General features: G+C 36.2%; 1 protein-coding gene across 2 annotated transcripts in view; it reads right to left on the reverse strand.

The window, feature by feature from the left end:
• Positions 1-22,546, reverse strand: part of TTC21B (tetratricopeptide repeat domain 21B) — an 82,942-nt gene that overhangs the window by 37,617 nt on the left and 22,779 nt on the right. For both annotated transcript variants that reach the window (XM_030325033.2, XM_030325034.1), the window contains 10 exons: positions 22,122-22,314; positions 20,969-21,066; positions 20,216-20,416; positions 15,694-15,823; positions 11,759-11,916; positions 9,778-10,002; positions 8,015-8,253; positions 6,633-6,705; positions 6,057-6,167; positions 5,216-5,354 (listed from right to left, as the gene is read on the reverse strand). In XM_030325033.2, the coding sequence (XP_030180893.1) occupies positions 5,216-5,354; positions 6,057-6,167; positions 6,633-6,705; positions 8,015-8,253; positions 9,778-10,002; positions 11,759-11,916; positions 15,694-15,823; positions 20,216-20,416; positions 20,969-21,066; positions 22,122-22,314 (1,567 nt within the window). The remainder of the gene's footprint in view (positions 1-5,215; positions 5,355-6,056; positions 6,168-6,632; positions 6,706-8,014; positions 8,254-9,777; positions 10,003-11,758; positions 11,917-15,693; positions 15,824-20,215; positions 20,417-20,968; positions 21,067-22,121; positions 22,315-22,546) is intronic.

The following is a 22,546-nucleotide window of genomic DNA, read 5'->3' on the forward strand; positions in this document are numbered from 1 at the left end:
ACTTTGAACAAGATACTTATACATTTTGTGTTTCCCTTTCATCTGTAAAATAAGGGAAAGAATAGTACCCATCTCATAGGGTTGTTGTAAAACTTAAAAAGTAAGTTATGAAACAAGTGTGCATATGCAAAGCAATTAAAATAGTCTAGTACATGGTAAGTGCTATTTAAATATTTGGTATTATTATTTTGTGATTTAAGAGCAATAATAGAACCATACATAAATAAGAAAATGTTTCTTTTACTATTTATCAAGTTCATGAAATGAACAAATTACTTAAAAACATAGCCATTCAACCTCACTTAAGAAATCTAAAAATGATCAGTCTGAGGGGCACCTGGGGTGCCTCAGTCGGTTAAGTGTCTGACTCTTGATTTTGTGCCACATATACATCAAGGTGGTTTATATATAGTATTTCTTTAAAACCCCAGCCTAAGGGGAATCAACAGGATTTCCTACAGGCAGGGACAGGGTGATGGCTAGGATCCGGGCTCTCAGCAATGACTAGAGGGATAAAGCTCTTATTAAGACAATGAAGGTTGCATGCAGGACAGATGTGGGGAGGCAGATCGGTAATTCTGTTTCAGACATGCTAAGTTTAAGATGTTTATTAGAATCCAGGTGCTGGCTACTTCAGCTAGATTAAGTTAGATATGTCAAGGAAACAGAGTCTTAGGTTTTAGTTTAAATATGGGAATAATTATAATTGCCTCAAAAATGAATGTGGACATTAATGAAACAGTATATAATGAAATGCACATGAAGGCATCTAAGTGCACAATGGGGTGTGCTCAACAAATATTTATTACACGAAAGCATTTATATTATGTAAGTGTAATAAATTTATACCCATATAAGTAAAATATGCTACTTGAATCACTCTTCCTCTACAACCTTTTCAAAAATGCATATGCACATTTAAGGCTATCTGTAGTGTTTCAAGCAAGGTCTGACAGACCCATGCAAATATTTTTATGGACTGATACTTTATATGGTGAATAAATCCAAAATTAGGCAAATTTAAGCACCAACCTCATCAAAGCTAAATGAAAATACTATTTTTGAAAATCCTAGAAAACTTCGAGTGGGCTGGCCTTATCATATACCCAAACACATTTTATTTTTTAAAAAATATTTATTTATTTATTTTGAGGGAGAGAGACAGAAAGAGAGAGAGAGAGAGAGAGAGAGAGAGAGAGAGCGCGCACATACAAGACAGAGGAAGAGAGAGAATTCCAAGCAGGCTCTGTGGTGCTGTCAGCACAGAGACCAATGCAGGGCTCAAACTCACAAACCATGAGCTTGTGACCTGAGCCAAAATCAAGAGTCAGACATTTAACTGACTAAGACACCCAGGCACCTCTGAAGACATTTTAAAGCTACAGTGGATAGGATACTGGCAAAAGAAAAATAACGCAGGGCAACAAAATGAAGATTCTCAGAATTAGTCATACAAACAAATAAGTTTATTAATGGCATCTCAATAAATGGCACAGAAATAAAATTGGGTCTCCATTTGGGAAACTATATAGTAAAAACTGTACATGGACTAAAGTTCTACAAAAATTACAGAAAATATAAAAGAGTATTTTTATGATGTTAAGATGAAGGAAGATAGTTTCTGAGTATGAGAGGAAATTCAGGACTCAAAAAAAGGAAAGGCTGGTATATACAATAATTGACTATTCTATTTGACTAAGGAAATGACAAATTCAATTAAAAAAAAAAAAAGGGATAGGCTCAGGAGAAAATGTCTGCAAATGACTAACAGGTGACAGATGATTAATCAGAGGTTCAGGGTCAAAGCAAGGGATATAAATGAAAACATCCTAGAAGGAAATGTGATCTACAGACATGGAATGATGCCTAACCTTATCGATTATCAAAGAAATTCAAATTGAAGTGGTTTTCTCCCCTATAATTAACACAACACAATGATGGGACATTTTTGACCTTAAGAAAGAATGATGCGGCACAACTCAACTCAAAGGTATAAAAACAAGAAGCTTATCTCATATTGTCTTCAACTTTTCTTCAGTCTAAATGTCTATCAATAAGGGACTCATCAAATAAATTATTATATCAAGATATAGAATATCTATACTAAAGCAAATAAAGAAAAGCTATATTTGCCAACATGAAGAGAAGCTATTAAGTGAAAAATGTCTACTGTAGATGTACAGTATAATATGATCCCATTTTGGCAGGAAAAATGTGGTATGTAATTCTGTGTGAGAGAGACAAAGAGAGGCATGGCAGAGACACTAATTAGGATGATACACAAAGTAAATGTGTTTTTTTTTTTTTTCTGGAAAGTTGGGACAACACAACTTTCACTCACTTCTGTAATCTTTAAATTTTGACAATGAGTAAGCACTAGATTTTATTTAAAAATAAAAATCTTTAAAAAAGCAAATTTGTATAGGGGTGCCTGGGTGGCTCAGTCGGTTAAGTCTCCAACTCTTGATTTCAGCTCAGGTCATGATCTTTCAGTCGTGATAGTGAGCCTGCCATCAGGCTCTGCGCTGGGAGTGGAGCCTGCTTGGGATTCTCTCTCTCTTTTTCCCTCTGCCCCTCCCCTGCTTGTTCCCTCTCTCTCTCTCCAAAATGAAAAAAAAAGGTAAATTTGTACCAACTTATAAGAAGGCAATTTAGACAGTATCCAGTTAAATTTATCTTATTTTTATTAGTTTTTTTAATGAATACAATTTATTGTCAAATTGGTTTATATACAAGACCTAACAACTGCCCTCCAGTTAAATTTTAAATGCACATACTTTTTTGACTTAGCATCTTACTCTTAAGAAATATAAGCAAGTACGGACTTCAAGCTATATTACAAAGCTGTAATCATCAAGATAGTATGGTACTGGCATAAGAACAGACACTCAGATCAATGGAACAGAATAGACAACCCAGAAATGGACCCACAAATGTATGGCCAACTAATCTTTCACAAAGCAGGAAAGAATACCCAATGGAATTGATATTCAGCAAGTGGTGCCAGGAAAACTGGATAGTGACATGCCGAAAAATGAACCTGGACCACTTGCTTACACCACGCACAAAAATAAACTCTAAATGGATGAAAGACCTAAATGTAAGCAGGCAAAAACCTCTTTGACCTTGGCCACGGCAACTTCTTACTCAACATGTCTCCGGAGGCAAGGGAAACAAAAGGAAAAATGAACTACTGGGACCTCATCAAGACAAAAAGCTTCTGCACAGCAAAGGAAACAATCAGCAAAACTAAACGGCAACCAACGGAATGGGAGAAGATAGTTGCAAACGACATATCAGATAAAGGGTTACTATCCAAAATCTATAAAGAACTTATCAAACTCAACACCCAAAAAACAAATAATCCAGTGAAGAAATGGGCAAAAGACATGAATAGACACTTCTCCAAAGAAGACATCCAGATGGCCAACCGACACATGAAAAAATGCTCCACATCACTCATCATCAGGGAAATACAAATCAAAACCACAATGAGATACCACCTCACACCTGTCAGAATGGCTAACATTAACAACTCAGGCAACAACAGATGTTGGTGAGGATGCAGAGAAAAAGGATCTCTTTTGCACTGCTGGTGGGAATGCAAACTGGTGCAGCCACTCTGGAAAACAGTATGGAGGTTCCTCAAAACATTAAAAACAGAACTACCCTACGGCCCAGCAATTGCACTACTAGGTATTTATCCAAGGGATACAGGTATGCTGTTTCGAAGGGGCACATGCATGCCCCAATGTTTACAGCAGCACTATCAACAATAGCCAAAGTATGGAAAGAGTCCATATATCTATCAACGGATGAATGGATAAAGAAGATGTCGTGTATACATACAGTGGAGTATTACTCGGCAATCAAAAGGAATGAAATCTTGCCATTGAAACTACGTGGATGGAACTAGAGGTACTATGCGAAGCGAAATTAGTCACAGAAAGACAAATATCATATGATTCACTCACATAAGGACTTTAAGATACAAAACAGATGAACACAAGGGAAGCAAAAATCATATAAAAACAGGGAGGGAGATAAAAACATAAGAGACTCATAAATATGGAGAACAAACAGAGGGTTACAGAGGGTTCCCATAACAGGGGTTATGGGAAGGGGATGGGCTAAATGGGTAAGGGACATTAAGGAATCTACTTCCCAAATCATTGTTGCACTATATGCTAACTAACTTAGATGTAAATTAAAAAATAAATTAAATAAAAATTTTTCAAACAGAGTACTAAAAAAAAAGGATATAAGCAACTATACACCAAAGAATGAAATACAAGGATACTCACTGTAACATAGTTTATAAATATTAAAATAATGGAAAATCAGCTAAATATCTAATAATTGGGGGCATATGTGTGGCTCAGTTGGTTAAGCATCCCACTCTTGCTTTCAGCTCAGATCATGATCTCACAGTTCATGGGATCGAGCCCCATGACATGCTCAGTGCAGAGTGTAGAGGCTGCTTGGGATTCTCTCTCTCTCTCTCTCTCTCTCTCTCTCTCTCTCTCTGTCCCTCCCCTGCTTGCACTCTCTCTCTAAAATAAATAAACTTAAAAAAAGTCCAATAATTGAAAGAAAGTTAAAAAAGAAAAACATGGAGTCATAATAAAAAAAAAACAACTGTTGAGTTATAGAATATTATGATGCCATTAGAATGATATGAATGTACTAACAAACTGTATCTGGGATATGCTATCTGTGGAAAAAATTCCAGAATAGGAAGAACAATACATTCAAAAAGAAAAATTATGCATATTATACTTATGTACTTACATATACACTGAAACACAAAAATGGTATTACCTCTAGGAAGGTAGTTTGAGAACAGGGCAAGTAGAATTCACATGAGAAACTGGAGACTTACACATTACATTCTTGGATTGTGTTGAATTAAAAAAAAAAAAAAACTTAAGAGGAAAGATTATAAAAATGTCTACTTGTCTAAACATCAGATGTAGTTTCATATTATTCTGGAAAGTAAAGTATCTTTCTATGGCACAATTAACTATTTCATAAACCTGTTATTAGATCATTCAAATATCCTATTTTAGTAGACTGACATTCTGATAATGAATTAACCAACCTCACATATATAATACCGAGAATACAAATGAACATTTATATAATATAAAAATAAAACAGATCAGACATATCAGATATGGTATACTTTTTTTTCAAATCAGAAAGACTTTCATACCAGGCTCATGAGCTAGAGCATGTTGAAGAACTTTTTCTGCTTTGTCATACCATTTCAATTTTAATAAAAGCTCAGCCAGGTCATAGCAAAGATAATTTTGTTGTCCACTTTTCAGAGCGGCTTCATAGTAAGTGATTGCCTAAACAAAATCCGTTTCAGTTAGGAAAATAAGGCAATGAGAATGGTGTTCAAGCATAGATATTTTATACATTATAGATTTAAAGCATAGAAAAATTGGAAATAACCTAGCAGAAACTCAGGCATGTACCTATCAGTTAAATATGCCATTTTTTTAGACAATCAAACATCACATAAGGCAACTGGCATTTCTTATGAAAAGCAGTTAATGAAAACTGCTTGGTGAATTTTTTTTTTTTTTTTTACCAGTTTTATTCCAGAGGCCATTGAATGCATTGAATGCAAATATATATGTTCAGTAGTTACCAGGAATAGAACAAGAATATAACAACTAAAGGAAAATCCATTATCCCTACTAGAGGGAAATAAAAGCACATGGCTTACCAAAACTGGTTCATTAGAAAGGACAGCTATTATGCTTTGTCCTATAATGAAAGAGATATAATGTTATCACAATTGACTGGTTGCAGGGTTTAGGTGCAAGATGAAGCCAGAAGTAAACTTTAGGCTCCAGTCTTTGCAAAATGCAGTGGTCAAGAATCTGAGACATTGACAAAATCTTTAACATAAATTCCAGTTTGTGAATATAAATTTGGAGTTTATAACCATCAAGATACAAACAGTGCTTGCTGTAGACTTCCTAGAGAGCAGGGTTTGAAACATTTAATCCAATAGGCATATCTCAAGTACATAAAGTACTTACCTTTGAGTAGTTGTGAGTTTTGACAAGTGCTTTCCCAATTTTGCTTGCCAGTGTTCCATCTTTGGGATTCTGATTTAATGCTTGCTCATACGCTATTATGGCTTCTTCTGGCTAATGTTGGCAGATTCAAAAAATAAGCAATGAATAAACAGCTTAGCTGGATCCTTTTAAAGGGCAACATTTCTGTAATTAAGCTCTGTATCTGTAGTACTCACTCAGTGAGACAAATAAAGTACATAGTTAAGTCTAGAAACATTACCACTGTCAGAGAGGTGACAGTCACTAGTGTAGGTGTAACTCATTACTGGCTCTCTTCATTTTTCTGTTTAAAAGAGACTCTTACCTTGTTTCTGGTATCCTATCTATTTCAAATAATGATAATGCTGAATTACTGGATCTCAGTTTGAAAACAACTTTTTTACTGTAATGGTTATTTCCTTTTTACTGTAATGACTGGATCTTTAAATAACACTTAAAACATTCCTTTAAATAGAATATTATGTTAATCACAAAAAGGAGTTTTTTGTTTGTTTGTTTGTTTTTTAAATCTAAGTTCAGTAGCATCAGAAACTTTACCTCTTGTATATTCATGTATGCATCACCAAGGAGAAGAAAAGAACGAGGGCTGGGCATTCTCTCAGCAATTTCTCTAGAAATCAGACCAATTCTAGTTAGTATCCTGAATATAAATATCTTCTTCTAAAAGAATTAAATAAAAAGTAAGTTTACTTATTTCAATTAAGCCATAGCTTTCAGAGTATCTTCTACCTTGTAAAAGAAAAAAAAAAAAAAACAACCCATTCATACCCAGATTATTTATGCTAGATCAACTTTTTTTTTTTCCATTAAATCTTTCCATTTTTTGATATGCAGGTAACAAGAGTACTGGTAGACAGTAAATATATAAGCTCTCATTATATGAAAATACATTTTTTACCTTTAATTTTGAAATGATGTGAGAGCAAAGGCACCAAAACAGGATGTGACGCTATCAGTAATGTACAGCATCTCACTCAATTGGTCGAAAAACTATATGCGAGGTATAACTTTATACATGACACTAAGAATTGAAGCCTATAACTAATGTGTCAGATCTGCCTGAAACAAGACCTATGCTTTTAACTATTATATTATAGGGCATCCAAAACAAATCAATCTTATTTTTAAATATCTTCTGATCATGAGAGATGACGGTGCTGATCTTTTGGAAACATCACAGGGAATAAGATCTAGGACCTCTAGTTCATCCACCCATACACAGGTGCTGCTCAGTTTCTTCGAATCACTCAGCACCTACAAAGAACCTGAACAGCTTTCTAAGTTTTGATATTTACATGATATAGATGAGCCAATGAAATAATTCATCAACACTGTGCTATGTTCTCAACAGATAAGAATGTTGATCTCTTCTTACATGAAGTGTGTGCTTGTATGTTTATAAGAGTAAGAACAACCTGTGTGTGTTGTCGATCCCAGTAAGAGCACCAGTGTATGACATAATGCACCTGCCCTTTCACCAAGGAAAATTTGTAATCCATATCTTGGCGTGGTGTATACTAAGTCATAATTTTCTATTGCTATAACTATTATGCTGAGCATTAAATATGACCATTTAGCCCCTGAATTGTTGTTATATTATAGTTTTCTTAAGCTATTAGAATATATGTAACAGTTGCTTTTCCCCTTCCCAAACAGAAAGGTTTAAGGTCTAGAAATAACATCTAATGAAGGAGGAAAGTTAAGAATCTAGAGTAAGCCACAGAATAATCATCATCATTAATGATTTATGTCTTAGGAGAGTGAGTTGCTTGGTTAGTGTGACTGTGGTTGGTAGTAGAACATATTAAGGAAAGGGTCTATGAAATATCTCTGTAAAGCAGTTAAAGAAGAAAGAAATCTGGGAACTAATTTTAAGAAGTAAATGTGTCAAAATACAATGGGTTGAAATAATCATTTACCTGTAACAAGTAATATATAACATTTTCTCTTTTCTGTGCTTCAGATAAGTATCTGCCATTTTTTCTTTGGCCTCTATGAAATAAGGCTGTTCAGCGGTAACATTCCGAAGCATACTTAAAGCTCGCTCAACATCTCCCTGGGCCAGAGCTAGGTCTGCATTAGCAATAGTAACACGCAATTCTTCAGATGTCCCAGAAAATTCATGGATGGCATCTTGTATAACTTTCGCTGCCTCATGCTATAAAGATGAAGTTAAAATAACATTCTTTCAAAATATTCAACAAATTACATTAGAAATGAAGATTTTCTACTAATCCAGAATGAACAATAATTATAGCACAGGTATGATGAAAAATGACAGATTTCTGAAAAGTACAAAATTTTAAAACTAAACTCAGACACCAAATTCAGATGACAGTATGAATATTTTTTAGGTGAAAAGTGTTTTCATGACTAGGACAATGGCAATTGCTATGAAAGAGCTCCTGCTACTGTAATTTAATAAGCATTTACTTTGTATCCAGCATTGTATTAACCCATTTAATTCTCACAAAACCCCTCTAAACCTTCTCACAAAAACTCCCATCTTGCAGCAAGGAAAATGAAATTTGGAGAGTTAAGAAGCCATGTTCATTATTGCCCCCGTGATGGGATCCAGTCCACAATCATCCACTGAACCAAATGGCTCTTCACCAAGTAGCAGATTACTTTATTCCCTATACCAGGAGCAGTTCTGTTATGCCTCAGCTGAATACATTACCTCATTTTCAAGTCTGTACCTCAATGAAACTAAAATGTCTTTTAAGATCAATATCAATTTTAGAGAATATAAGACATTCCGATTTCAGAAACATTAACATGAAAAAAAACAGTGCATTTTAGAATCAACTATCTGTGGTAGAACTGGTTCTTGTTATGTATTTATGTTAATGTATTAGTGAAATAGAAATTATTTTGCGATTTGGCAAGTATCTAGACACAGCCTTCTTCATTTCCGCTAAAATATGAAAATAACTGACTAGCAACTGTTGCAATCTAAAAAACAGACCTAAATGATGTTAAGTTCTTCATTTTCTATAAGGCTTTAACTCCTCTCTCAGAATTGCATCCTTGCCTGCTTCCTGTCTATTTATTATATTATATTATATTATATTATATTATATTATATTATGTTGTATTATACTGCATTATATTATTGTATATATTATTTTAAGTATTTGATTTTATGATCACCCTATAAATTTACCAAAGGTATATTCATTAAGTGTTCCTTTTGTTTTCTCAACTATTAGAATTTCAGATTGGTACTTTCATTTGATTCCAGTAGTACTTGTGTGCACATGTACATACGTGTATGTGCATGTGTGGGAGTCCTTTCAGGAATTCACAGAATGACAATTATATTATTACCTTTCATGGTAGCTGAGATCATCACACATTATATTGCTATATACGTTATACTACATTCATTCATTTCATGGTACTTATTAAATTATATTATTACTCATATTATATTACACATGTATTATTCTATTGCCTGGTAGCTAATGTAAGTACACTGATACCTAAGGCCATCCAGGTACAAATTATGTTTAACTTCAGGGACTTGAAGAAAGGACATGATTTGGTTCAAAGTAATGAGAAATTTTCTAAACTTTATCATTTGGCCAAGAAAACAATTTTAGCTTTTCCATTTCCTACTAATATGTACACTTGTATAACAAAGTTCAGAGCTGAACTACTGAATTAAAACTTGACTTACCTGTTCTCCATTTAAGCGGTGAGCCTCTACCAACTCAAGAAAGATTGATAAACGATGGTTTGCGTCAACTTCAGTTTTTCTGTGTTTTGATTTTGAGGAAGCTCCAATTCTCCTCATTCCTGGTAAACTCATTGCCATATGCAGGGTTTTAATTGCTTCTGCTATTTCTCCCATTTTCTTTTGTGACTGAGCTTTTATCAAATGATACAAAGGGCATTCTCTCACCTGAAAAAATAATATTCAGAAATACTTCCTTAGAATATACATACAACATCAACACATAATTTACAATCCACCAAACATTAAAATAACAGAATCTCTGAGGACACTCAGCCTGTATTATGTACCTGAGGTCTATTTCTGCCCTCTTATTAATTTTCTGATCATTTACTGTGTGATACCAGATTCAAGGAAACTGCCATTCTCTAGCATCCTTCTGGATGACAAACCAGGTGATGGGCTTTTACCATGATAGAAGAGAAAATACTTTAAAAAAAGACTAGCCAATATATTCTTTAAAAAAAATTTTTTTTAATGTTTATCTTATTTTTGAGAGAGAGAGAGAGAGAGAGAGAGAGAGAGAGAGAGAATGAGTGGGGGAGGGACAGAGAGAGAGGGAGACAGAGAATCTGAAGCAGGCTCCAGGCTCTGTGTCAAGCCAGAGCCCGATATGTGACTCGAACCCACGAATCATGCGATCATGACCTGAACTGAAGTCAGACGCTTAACTGAGTGAGCCCCCCAGGTGCCCCAAGGCTAGCAAGTATATTCTAAGAAATTTAGTTTTCAGGCAAGGCATTTATCTGGGACTTCTAGTACTGATATAAAGTCATTAGATTTCTAGAAACACAGTTTTTCCCTTTTCTTCTATTTTTTAATTTTAGGATTAAAAATTTCAGAACATTTTAGTCAAACTTGGTGTTACCCTGATACTACTCTGAAACCTGTAGCAATGAAGCTTCTATCTTTATTTTGGCTATCCAAAGTGTTTACAGAAAAAAATAAGCGAATGACAAAATGAATGAAGAAGGAGTCAAAGGAAGGAGATGATCCAGAATGAGGCAGTGTGGCAGTCATCTAATGTCTAGGATGGCTACAATTGCCCTGGAGGCTGCAGCTCTAAGCCTTAACTAGGCATCACATTTGCTGATGGGCTTTGTGTAAATTTACTCATGCTTCTATTCTTCTCTCTGAGATTTCAATTTCTTGGGATAGGGTACTGGCATTGGGGTCATAATGTACCACCCGTCTTGGGAACTAGTGACATAAGAAGCAGGCACTGCCTTCTGCAAATCTTGAAATTATCCAGTCCACTGAAGGGTCCTCACATAATAGGGTTCAAGACCCTGTGAACCAAAAACAAAGTTTGAGGAGCTCCTCCATGATTCTAGGTAGTTAGGAAGCACCTGAACCTATGATTTTCCCCAATGCTTAGAGATATGGGATGTAACACAGAATATCTTGGATAGAAACCTAGTGTGTTTATATCCTCAAACCATATATGAACTTTCAAAATGACTAGGTGTTCTTTGATGATGACTCTAAAAAGATGTTATTAAAGCCACAATCCAAGAAAGAAAAAAGCAGTAAAATAAAGTTCTTACACATAAAAATATTTGGCATAATGTTCTATAGCTTACAATTATTTTTATATACATCCATTATTGCACTTAATGCTCATTATAACTGTAGGGTGTTATTATATGAGTTTTATAGAAAAGAAAACAGGTTCAGAGAGAGATAAGTGACTAGACACTGACCCCCCAGGTATTCTGTGTCCAACTCCTTACGGTTTTTTAATTATACCACAGCTGCCTCCATGTTTTCTCCCACTGCTTGTGAATCCAAACTTGTTTCCATTAAAAATACATTTTTTAGCAAAACATATAAGCAAAAATGCAAGATAGCTGAATATGTAAGTATCTGCTAAAGGTTCAAGGAGGGTGATATGTCCCTTCCCACGTGAATTTGGAATACTTACCTTAAAATTATAGCTCAGGCAAAGTTCAAGTGACTGAGAACACAATTTGAATTTTTCCTGAGACAAATAAACCTGAGCTATCAGGAGATGCGCATCTGCATAAGAAGGATTGTGTTCTAGGCAATGCTGCAGGTAATTATAAGCTGCTTCAATGTCACCTAATGACAGAAACAAAGCATTGTAATTCAAATGGTTAAGAGACAGAGATGTGAGAGAGAAGAGGGTCATGAGGAGTTTATGGAGAGTTCCAGTATTTAAACTAAAGTTCTCTATTCATAAGGCAGTATAACCTCTCTACCTGCACCAGGTAGCTAGCCTCCTTCTAGACTTCATGAAAGGATATACCTGTAAGTCCATAAGGAGCTCCATAAGGAGCTCCATAAGGAGCAAGGCAGAGAAAAGCTGTGAATATATGGATCAGGGTCCATTACTGTTGTTACCGAGAGGACCATAAATGTACCTTTATTTATTTTCCTGATCAAAAAAATTTTGCTTACAATTTTATTACAGTAAGTTTTGCAAAACATAGACATTTAAATAGGTAGAATTCTGTAACGTCTCTTACATTAACAAAGAAGATCTAGTCTTGGAATCATTCTTGGCTAGAAATTTTATCACTATATATAGAATAACAAAAAAAGCATAAGGATATATTCCAGACGTTCAGAAATATGAACTACTGATTTAATATGCTTCTAAATACCAACTGAAATAGTCAGTGTTTTGGGCATACATACTCTGTACATCTGGGAGTCTTAGATGGAAGAAATGATCAAAATTAAAGTGACAAGAATGGGTGATTCGGAATCTGTTAGGCTCGGCTGGTACTTGGGGTCAAAAGAGGCTCTTCAGAGAAGGAAAGACATGAACTCTAGGTCCCAGAAGAACTTTCTAGTGATGTAACCTACAGTGATCTGCCCAAAGCCATCTCATAGACTGGCTTTAAGTAGTAGGTATAGGAGCCCAACTCCCCATTCAACCTTGTTAGGAGCATGGGGGAAGGACAAGCCCTAAATTATTCTCTGTTCCATTACTCTCCTTAACCTTACATGATACCTCAATAGACCAAATAAGACTTACACTTAGGGCTTCCCGTTCCCAAAGGCCTAAACTACCAATGACAAAATCCACATAACCAGAAAACAGTTTTCTTAGAGACAGAGTAACTGGCTGAGGCTGCACAATAACTTAATAAATATAGTATCAAAATTTGTCAATCAACCATCAAACACAATAAATAATATTGGATTATTTTTTGTTGTGATAAGATCTAACGCTCAAGAATCGAACAGGCAGAAAAGGAAATGGAAAGGTTAAGGATAATAACCTGGTGTGCAAATTACCACCTCCATGTAGAAGAATTAAGGAGATAACCTGGAGGTTACTGCTAAGGGGGAAAGTACATAGGAAAGAATCAGGATTTATAAAAAAGAGACTGAAGAATATGAGGACTATATGAATAATTGAGATCAGAATTTTTATTGTTTTGTTTAATGGTGATGAGGGGGAAAGATGTGTGGAGTTAGTATTTAGAAGGTCACTAAATATTTAAAAATGAGAAATGGGTAATCACTGTTGGGGAAAATAGCCACATAAACAAAGAACACATCAACATCACATTTTTATCGAAGAATGGCCCAACTTCCCTTAAGGAGAAAATGAAAGATATTTCTGTCCTACATGTATCTCTTTGTTAGGGTCTGGTGTAACACAGAATTTGGCTGGCCTTTGTCCCATTTCCTGGGAAGGAGTCTTGAAATCATAGAATTTCCCAAGTGAGAGGGAAATCTTTGTTGTTCGAGGTCAGCTCTGATCATTTACCTAAGTGAGAAGACTCATGGTGAGGCCCTAGATAGCTTATGTTAAGGAGATGACTCCACGGGGACTATCCCCGCCAGCAAGACCAACCAAGTACTTAGAGGGTTGGGGCTTTGAACTATGTTTTCTACTTGGACTGGGGAGCAGGATCCTGGAGACTGAGTTCAATCACACACCCAATGATTCGATCTGTGCCTATATAATGAAACTCTAATAAAAACTCTAAACCTGAGTTGAGTTTCCCTGGCTATTAATGTTCTTTATGTATTGTCATATACACATGTGTTGGAAACTTTATGTGCGCTCTATAATGAACAACAGCAGCTTCACATTTGGGACCCTCCCATACCCAACCCCGTACATCTCTCTCTTTTGCTGGTTTGGATTAGTATCTTTTTTCTAAACTAAAACTCTAACTAAGTGGTTTCCTCAGTTCTATGAGTCATTCTAGAGAATTTGAAGCTGAGGAGTCATAGAAACCCTGAATCTGTAGTCAGCTAATCAGAAGTTCAGATGGCCTTGGCAATCCCTGAACTTGTGGCTCGTGTCTGTGCCCCTAACCTGTGAAGACTGGTCCAACTCCAGGTAGTTCTCAGGTCAGAAGTCATTGCATTTGGCAATTTATCAGGATACCATTATTTGGACACATGCCAGCGTTACTTCAAATGCTCTTTTTATTTTTTTAAATTTTTATTATTTTTTTTTAACGTTTATTTATTTTTGAGACAGAGAGAGACAGAGCATGAACAGGGGAGGGGCAGAGAGAGAGGGAGACACAGAATCTGAAACGGGCTCCAGGCTCTGAGCTGTCAGCACAGAGCCCGACGCGGGGCTCGAACTCACGGATCGTGACATCATGACCTGAGCCGAAGTCGGACACTTAACCGACTGAGCCACCCAGGCGCCCCAAGGCTGCTCTTTTTAAAAAGAGTGTCCATCTATGAGACTTTGGCAAGTAAGTAATACTATATTGAGACTGATTTATATCAATTTTCAAAATAAATAGTAACTGTTTAATAAATTAATCACAGAACTCAAAGTCTGTTTAATCACCTAGTAGATAATACTGTTTCAACTGAGAGGAAAAGTAGAAATATCATGTGGCTCAATAGTAGAACTTAATCAGAAGAAGGTATTATAAAGCCACTTCTTACATATAGAGTATTTTTTTTTTTTTAATTTTTTTTCAATGTTTATTTATTTTTGGGACAGAGAGAGACAGAGCATGAACGGGGGAGGGGCAGAGAGAGAGGGAGACACAGAATCGGAAACAGGCTCCAGGCTCCGAGCCATCAGCCCGGAGCCTGACGCGGGGCTCGAACTCACGGACCGCGAGATCGTGACCTGGCTGAAGTCGGACGCTTAACCGACTGCGCCACCCAGGCGCCCCACATATAGAGTATTTTAGAGATACAAACTTTTGAGATCACCTAGTTCCTTTTTTAACAGTTAAAACTGAGGTCAGATAAATTATAAAGTCAATCTTCTCCCTCCATTACATACAAGAAATAATTGTTTACGGTAATATCTTTCAGCTGGTTTCTACTCTTAATGATTTTACAAACTTAATTTACTTTGTGTGGCAATTCATCTACCAAAGGTACATAAATATAAGCACAAAGAATGATCTATTATGTGTATAGTCACACACCTGTTTGTGTCCTAAAAAACTAAGGTTATAAACCTGGGGTTATTTTTTTTTAGCTATACATAATCACAGAAACTAAGCAGGAATTAATCAACACATTTCATAAAGGCCTGAAACCTGGTAAACTTTGCATCTGGCTATACCAATGAGTCAACTATGGATTAATGGCTATGAATTCTTATTGCCATCTAAGTACCATCTGATGGACTTTTTTGTAAATGGTACAACTGCTTTTTCCTGGCAATTCACTTGAACAGTGAAAATTTATGCTGATTTATAAAGAATTAAACACAAAATAATTTAATGCAATTTTACACAATCTTATTTTGGACTAAAATTATTTGTTTGTGCACAAGTAAAATGCATCTTATGTGACTATTCTCCAAGTATGTGGAGTACTTAAACATACCTTTGTTTTTATCAACATCAGAATTAAAAGGTTAATTTAAGTTTTTAAGTTATATTCTACCTGATAAATATTTCACTTTTGCTATAAGGAAGACAGCTTGCAGTAGACCTGGTACAGTTCTTACTATAGTCTCCAGGATTGAGGTACAACGTCTGAGAAGTGGAGAAAGAGGTTGCCCAAGACTTGCAGGCTAAACAAAACAAATTAGCACATCATTTTATAATTATATTAGTATTTAGCTAAAAGTAAACAAACATACTAAATTTTAGTGTAACTAGCAAAACTACCTATTTTCCCAAAATTTCTCTTATTCTATTTTTGCAATAATATCTTTCCTATAACATGACTAATACTAATTTATCCCCTTGGGATCTGTGAGCAGACCATGTAATGGCTTTTATTCAGCAAAATAGTTATGAGATTATTACACAGTTACTGATTTGATAACATGAAAGGAGCATATTTGTTCAAAAACTGTCAAGGAAACATACTCAAAGGAAAGATAACTGAGAGACAGAACTTCTTGCTGGAAATGAGAGTCAAGCAATGTAGTTCTAATTCTAGACCTGCCTATGATTTACACAGTTCAGTAACTTGCATTACCCCCTAGAGTACTGTAAGTTCAGTTTCTAGAAAATTATTTTTCCTAGAAGTCAGAGGGTAGAACACACTCATGTGTATTATACCAAATGTCTCACACGTTCACATTCTCTGCTTCTCTGCCTGGCATGTCAAAGGCTTTCAAAGGATTTTTTTTCTCTTTTTATTAATACATAGTGAATATGGTAACTAAAACTACTAGAACATTTGTTTATTGTTTTAATGGCTGTCTACCCAACCAATCTTTATCCAAGGGTTACCCACTCACAAGTTACAAATGTGCTATTAGTTTAAATATCAAACGTTTATTCCCCCTGCTTTGACCTACTGATGATGTGTCCTTAATTTGAAAAATAATCTTCCCCATTGTCCCCCTACACTCCATACATATATACTCTTTTTTATTTTAAGTTTATTTTTATTTATTTCAAGAGAGAGATAGAGACCAAGTGGGGAAGGGGCAGAGAGGGAGAGATACAATTCCAAGCAGGCTCTCCACTGTCAGTGCAGAGCCCCATGCAGGGCTCAAACTAACAAACAGTGAGATCGTGACCTGAGCCAAAGTCAAGAGTCTGACACTTAACTGACAGAGCCACCCAGGCGCCCGTCCACACGTATATATTTTTAACTAGAGTATAGTGTCTTACAATCACTCCTACAATGAGACATTACTACTGAAAAGAAACTACCACATCTCTTCACTATGTTGAGTCACAAAAAAATGTGCACTCAAAAATTATTTCAAAATATGACCACTGATGCCTACAATACATCAACTTCTTTAAATTTCTACAGCACTTATAAGTTATGTAATAAAATTTAGCATCCTACATTATCTTATACAATTCCAAAGTAGTTTCATGTTTTGTTTTGCTTCTTTTATAGGGTTAGGGTCTTTATGTGCCTTGAAGATCAGAATTTTACACTCTTTCACATAGTATGAATACAGAGTAAATTCTTCAAAAGTATTTATTTTTTCAGTGTAACTGAAAACAGTGAAAGTGTAGGTGATATAGGTGGCAAAGGTTCTTTACCACCTGCTAAGAGTTATTTATTGAGAACAACCATCATTTTTGCTGTAAACACTTTCAGAGTGAATTGTATGTGGACAATCTCTAAAATAACATCTGTCTGATTAAAAACCAAATATAAAAGGGGCAAGGAACAGAACTGGAGAGGCAAGTCTGCCTTTCTGATATTTCCCCATGAAAACACCATTATGAATGTTAATTAGGTGCTGCCATGCTGACAAAGGTTATATGGGGGGGGGGTGGGAACACAAAATGTTGTGGACTAGGGACACAATTGCCACTTAACACATTATTTCTTGCTCCACCTACAGTTAATTCTTAGCACAGCTGCCACAGAAATCCTTTTTAAATTACTGAGTCAGATGACGCTGTAAACCCTCTGGCGGCTCCCCACTGTACTCAGAATCGATGCCAGGGGAGGGACAACACCTCTAAGGACCTACGTGGTCTGGTTTCTCTGTTGTGACCTCCTCCTCACTCCATCCCTGTCACATTAGTCTCTTTGTGGCCTTTGGGCCACTGCACAACTGTTCTCTGTGCCGGAGACAATCTATACCATATCTCCACATGAACACCACGTTTTTGTTCAACTTTTACCACTTAATGAGGCCTAACCAGATCATCTTATCTAAAATTATCACCTAGGGGCGCCTGGGTGGCTCAGTTGGTTGAGCGTCCAGCTTCAGCTCAGGTCATGATCTCACAGTTCGTGGGTTCGAGCCCTGCGTCGGGCTCTGTGCTGACAGTTCAGAGCCTAGAGCCTGTTTCAGATTCTGTGTCTCTCTCTCTCTCTCTGCTCCTCCCCTGCTTGTGCTCTCCCTCTCTCTCTCAAAAATAAATAAACATTAAAAAAAATTTTTAAAAATTATCACCTATTTCTTCTGAGATTTTCTAATACACCATATAATTGGTTATATTATCTGTCTCCTCCTGCTAGTTATATATATGCTTCATAGAGGACAAAGGCTGTACTTTATCCTTTCACAACTACTTCCCCAGCTCCAAGCAAAGTCCTAGGTACTCTACAAGCATTCATTGAGTGAATTCTGATTACTGCACAAGTACTGAAAAATGCATTCTAATTCTAAGCAACTGAAAGCACATCATGACAGGGAAGACATGGATCAACCCTATTCCAGAGGGGTTAATTTATTATTATTTTTTAAGTTTATTTATTTATTTTGAGATACAGCATGAGAGGACAAGCTCGGGTGTGGGGGGGAAGTGGGGCAGAGAGCGGGAGAGACAGAATCACAAGCAGACTCTGCACCATCAGCACAGAGCCCAACGTGGGGCTCGATCCCACCAACTGTGAGATCATGACCTGAGCTAAAACCAAGAGCCAGATGCTTAACCGACTGAGCCACCCAAGTGCCCCCCAAAGGGCTAATTAAAAAAAAAAAAAGATTTATACAAGTTTGGAAAATGACATAGTGATCAACAAAAGTCGCATGGCTTCCCTAAAGAAAGGCCATTATCCTCATTTCCTTATTAACACAATTATGGAAGCTGTAAATCAGGGAGAATGCTAAGAATTATGCTTTTAGCAATGAAACATCTGACACTTCCTGTTATGATATTCCTGTGTTGAAGCATGAGCTGAATATAACGTAAAGTCATCTGCTGTCGTAATGAGAAAGTGCTGACTAACGGATCCACATCAGTTTGGAAACAACTCTCTGGTAGTTCAATAAAAGGCTCCATTTTCAGTTCTACTCAGTGCTACATAAGGCAGATAATGGATGACACTAAGATCTGTATAAAATAGATGACAATCAGGATCTAAAATAATACGGTAATCTGGAATTATGAGAGGAGTCTGAGGAGATCAGGTTTCACAGGGATAAATGTAGAGTCTACAGTTCGGTCCTAAGTTACAGTGAATAATAGATCAAAAGACTTTAGTTAACTATTAATTCAATAGGGGTCGATAATATCGTATGATTCACAAAAGCAGCTAGAAGAACATCTAGAATTAGGGAGAAGAGGATCTGCCAGGGCCAAACCCACATTTGGACTAGTGACCTTAAGGAGAGCTTACTAACAGAAGAAAGGCTATCCTCAGGCCCACGAGCAGGGTTATAGCTATGTCATATAAAAATAAATGGCTAAAAACCTGGACTTGTTTAGGGAGAACATGAAAACTAATTTCTAAAATCTGAAGGTCTGTTTTATGAATGAGGAATAACCCTTGCTTTGGCTAAGTAACTGGACTTGCCCGTGCCACTTCAGAGAGCAGGAGGATGACCAGGACACAGGTGAATTTTTTTTAACATGAAGTTAAGTCTGATTTAACACAGGAAATGCAGTCTAACAGTTACAGTTATACAGTAAGAACTGCACTTTTGAGTGTACCCAAAGGTTGGATGGGCCCTTAAGATGCTATGGAGTGGATTCAGGGGTGCCTGGGTGGCTCAGTCGGTTGAGCGTCTGACTTCGGCTCAGGTCATGATCTCGTGGTCCGTGAGTTCGAGCCCTGCGTTGGGCTCTGTGCTGACAGCTCAGAGCCTGAAACCTGTTTCAGATTCTGGGTCTCCCTCTTTCTCTCTCCTCCCCCACTCATGCTCTGTCTCTCTCTTCTCAAAAACAAATAAACGTTAAAAAAAAAAAAAAAAAGAAAAATTAAAAAAAAAAAAGATGCTATGTAGTAGATTCAAGTATGACATGAATGTCTGACTTTAACAATTTCTAATATTTCTCCTGAAGTGAAGATATTAACATTCTATGAACTACAAGTGAATATTTATAAACCAATACATTACTTGATAGCAGTCATTGGCATAAATATTCTGACTTAAAAACTATTTCAACTAATATAGATATGAATACTACCATTGTAAGATGCAGATAAAATCTAATACGTGAAAGACGATTTATTAACACATTCATAAAACACTGTGTAAATGATGTTGTAAATATTTTCATTGAAAAAAAGTCCCAGAATTACTTACCTGCATTGGGCAGAAATTCAGATATTCTGTAATAATTTCTAGTAAGAAATCAGGATTTAAGTTCTCAAAATATTGTATGCCAAGTGGTAAATCTTCTAAATGTGAAAAATGAGTGTCCAGAACATCATTTAACATATTAATAACTTCTTCTTGTCGCTTATTTTTCTTCATAGCAAGAATTGCATGTAAATAAATTAATTCCTACAAATTAAGCAGTTGCCATTAATTATCCCATTCAGTTGTAAAGCCATTTATTTCTACTTAGATTTCAAACACATATGAAGTGCTATTTATGTGCAATATTTATTTAAATTTAAGTATTAGCTTAGACAAACTTTTAGACTCTTTTTAAAAACAAAATTTTTTTTAATGCTTATATATTTTTGAGACAGAGACAGAGCACGAACGGGGCAGGGTCAGAGAGAGGGAGACACAGACTCTGAAGCAGGCTACAGGCTCCAAGCTGTTAGCACAGAGCCTGATGCAGAGCTCGAACTCACGGATTGTGAGATCATGACCTGAATCGAAGTCGGACGCTCAACCGACTGAGCCACTCAGGTGAGCCAAACTTTTAGACTCTTATACAAGATTACTTAAAGTCTAATTCTGCAAGGAGGTAAGTTAGTAAATGCAATCATACATTAAAATTATCATATATTAGTCTTTTAAAGCCATTACTATTACTAAAAAAAATTTCATATTTTATAAACAGTAGCTAGGATCTATATGATCTGATAAAATAAAATACTGTACCGCAGATTTTCCAATAGACTGCTGAATTTCACTAAGGAATTCGAGCTGCTGATCTGCATCCTGTAACTGCCCTTCTATTAATTGACATCGGATAACTCCTAAAGCCAAACAGGACAAAAATAGTCAAAGTCCACATCCATTCAGGTATGTACACTTCAAGCTAACAACACAAGGATTAATAAAATAGGTTTTTCCCCCCATAATATATTAAAGTATTGATACATTATAATAAAATACAATAAAGTCATAAATACTACATCAGATTTAAAAAAGAAAAGAGAATAAAAGGAAATAAAATTGCCAGCTTTGTACCTATATAAAATCAGTTACTAAGGACTTCAGAATTTATGGGAACTACCCCCATAAAAGTTTATTATCGCAAGATACTACATAAGAAATGAAACCTTTAGGGGCACCTGGATGGCTCAGTCAGTTGAGCATCCGACTCGAGTTGGTTGGGCCCTGGGTTGGCCTCTGTGCTGAGCATGGAGCCTGCTTCCGATTCATTCTCTCTCTCTCTCTCTCTCTCTCTCTCCCCCCCCCCCCCCGCCCCTCTCCCCAGTTCATGCTCTGTCTAAAACCAAGTGAAATTAAAAAGGGGCGCCTGGGTGGCTCAATTGGTTAAGCATGCGACTAGTTTTGGCTCAGGTCATGATCTCAGTTTGTGAGTTCAAGCCCCACGTCTTGGGATTTCTTTCTCTCTTCCCCCCCTCCAACATAAATAAACCTAAAAATTTTTTTTAAAAATGAAAACTTTATTTTTAAAGATTTATGTTTTTTTCTATTGTGGATAGTGGAGGACAGTTTGATTTTAGAAAACTACAACATATTTCCTTCTTTTTTTTTTTTTAATTTTTTTTTTTTTTAACATTTATTTACTTTTGAGAGAGAGAGAGACAGAGCATGAACGGGGGAGGGGCAGAGAGAGAGGGAGACACAGAATCTGAAGCAGGGTCCAGGCTCTGAGCCATCAGCCCAGAGCCCGACGCGGGGCTCGAACCCACGGACCGTGAGATCGTGACCTGAGCTGAAGTCGGACACTTAACCGACTGAGCCACCCAGGCGCCCCATATTTTCTTCTTTAATAGCAGGTATTAAAAGGAATTATTATGTATATATATCTGAGGAACACTTATAGAAACAGTTGTCATACCAATTAGTGCGGGGACACTAGTTTCATCCAGTTTCATGGCGGTATTATACCACTTCAATGCTTCTTTCATGTCTCCTTGTAAAATCATTTGGTATCCAAGTTCTGTAGCAAATTCTGATTGCTCAGGGTTTAAAGCAAGAGCTCGTTGTAGTAATGTCTGAACTTTTCTAAGAATGAGTTGACTTCGTCCACACTAAAAAGAAAAAAAAAAATTTAGAAGTCAAACGCTTCTACTCAGGTGGGAGGATTATTTTTTTTCTAAATATACAAATTATTTGTACTTCATAGAAATAGAATGAAAAAAAAGATTTAATAACCAAAGGAAAATAAAACTTCTCCATTTACTACCTGGACAGTGCAGCAAGAAAGAGTTTACATCTAATCAGAACTTAAAATCCTAATGAACACTGCTTTTAAACAACAGC

This window comes from Lynx canadensis, chromosome C1 (assembly GCF_007474595.2).
Source record: "Lynx canadensis isolate LIC74 chromosome C1, mLynCan4.pri.v2, whole genome shotgun sequence".
Lineage (NCBI taxonomy): Eukaryota > Metazoa > Chordata > Mammalia > Carnivora > Felidae > Lynx > Lynx canadensis.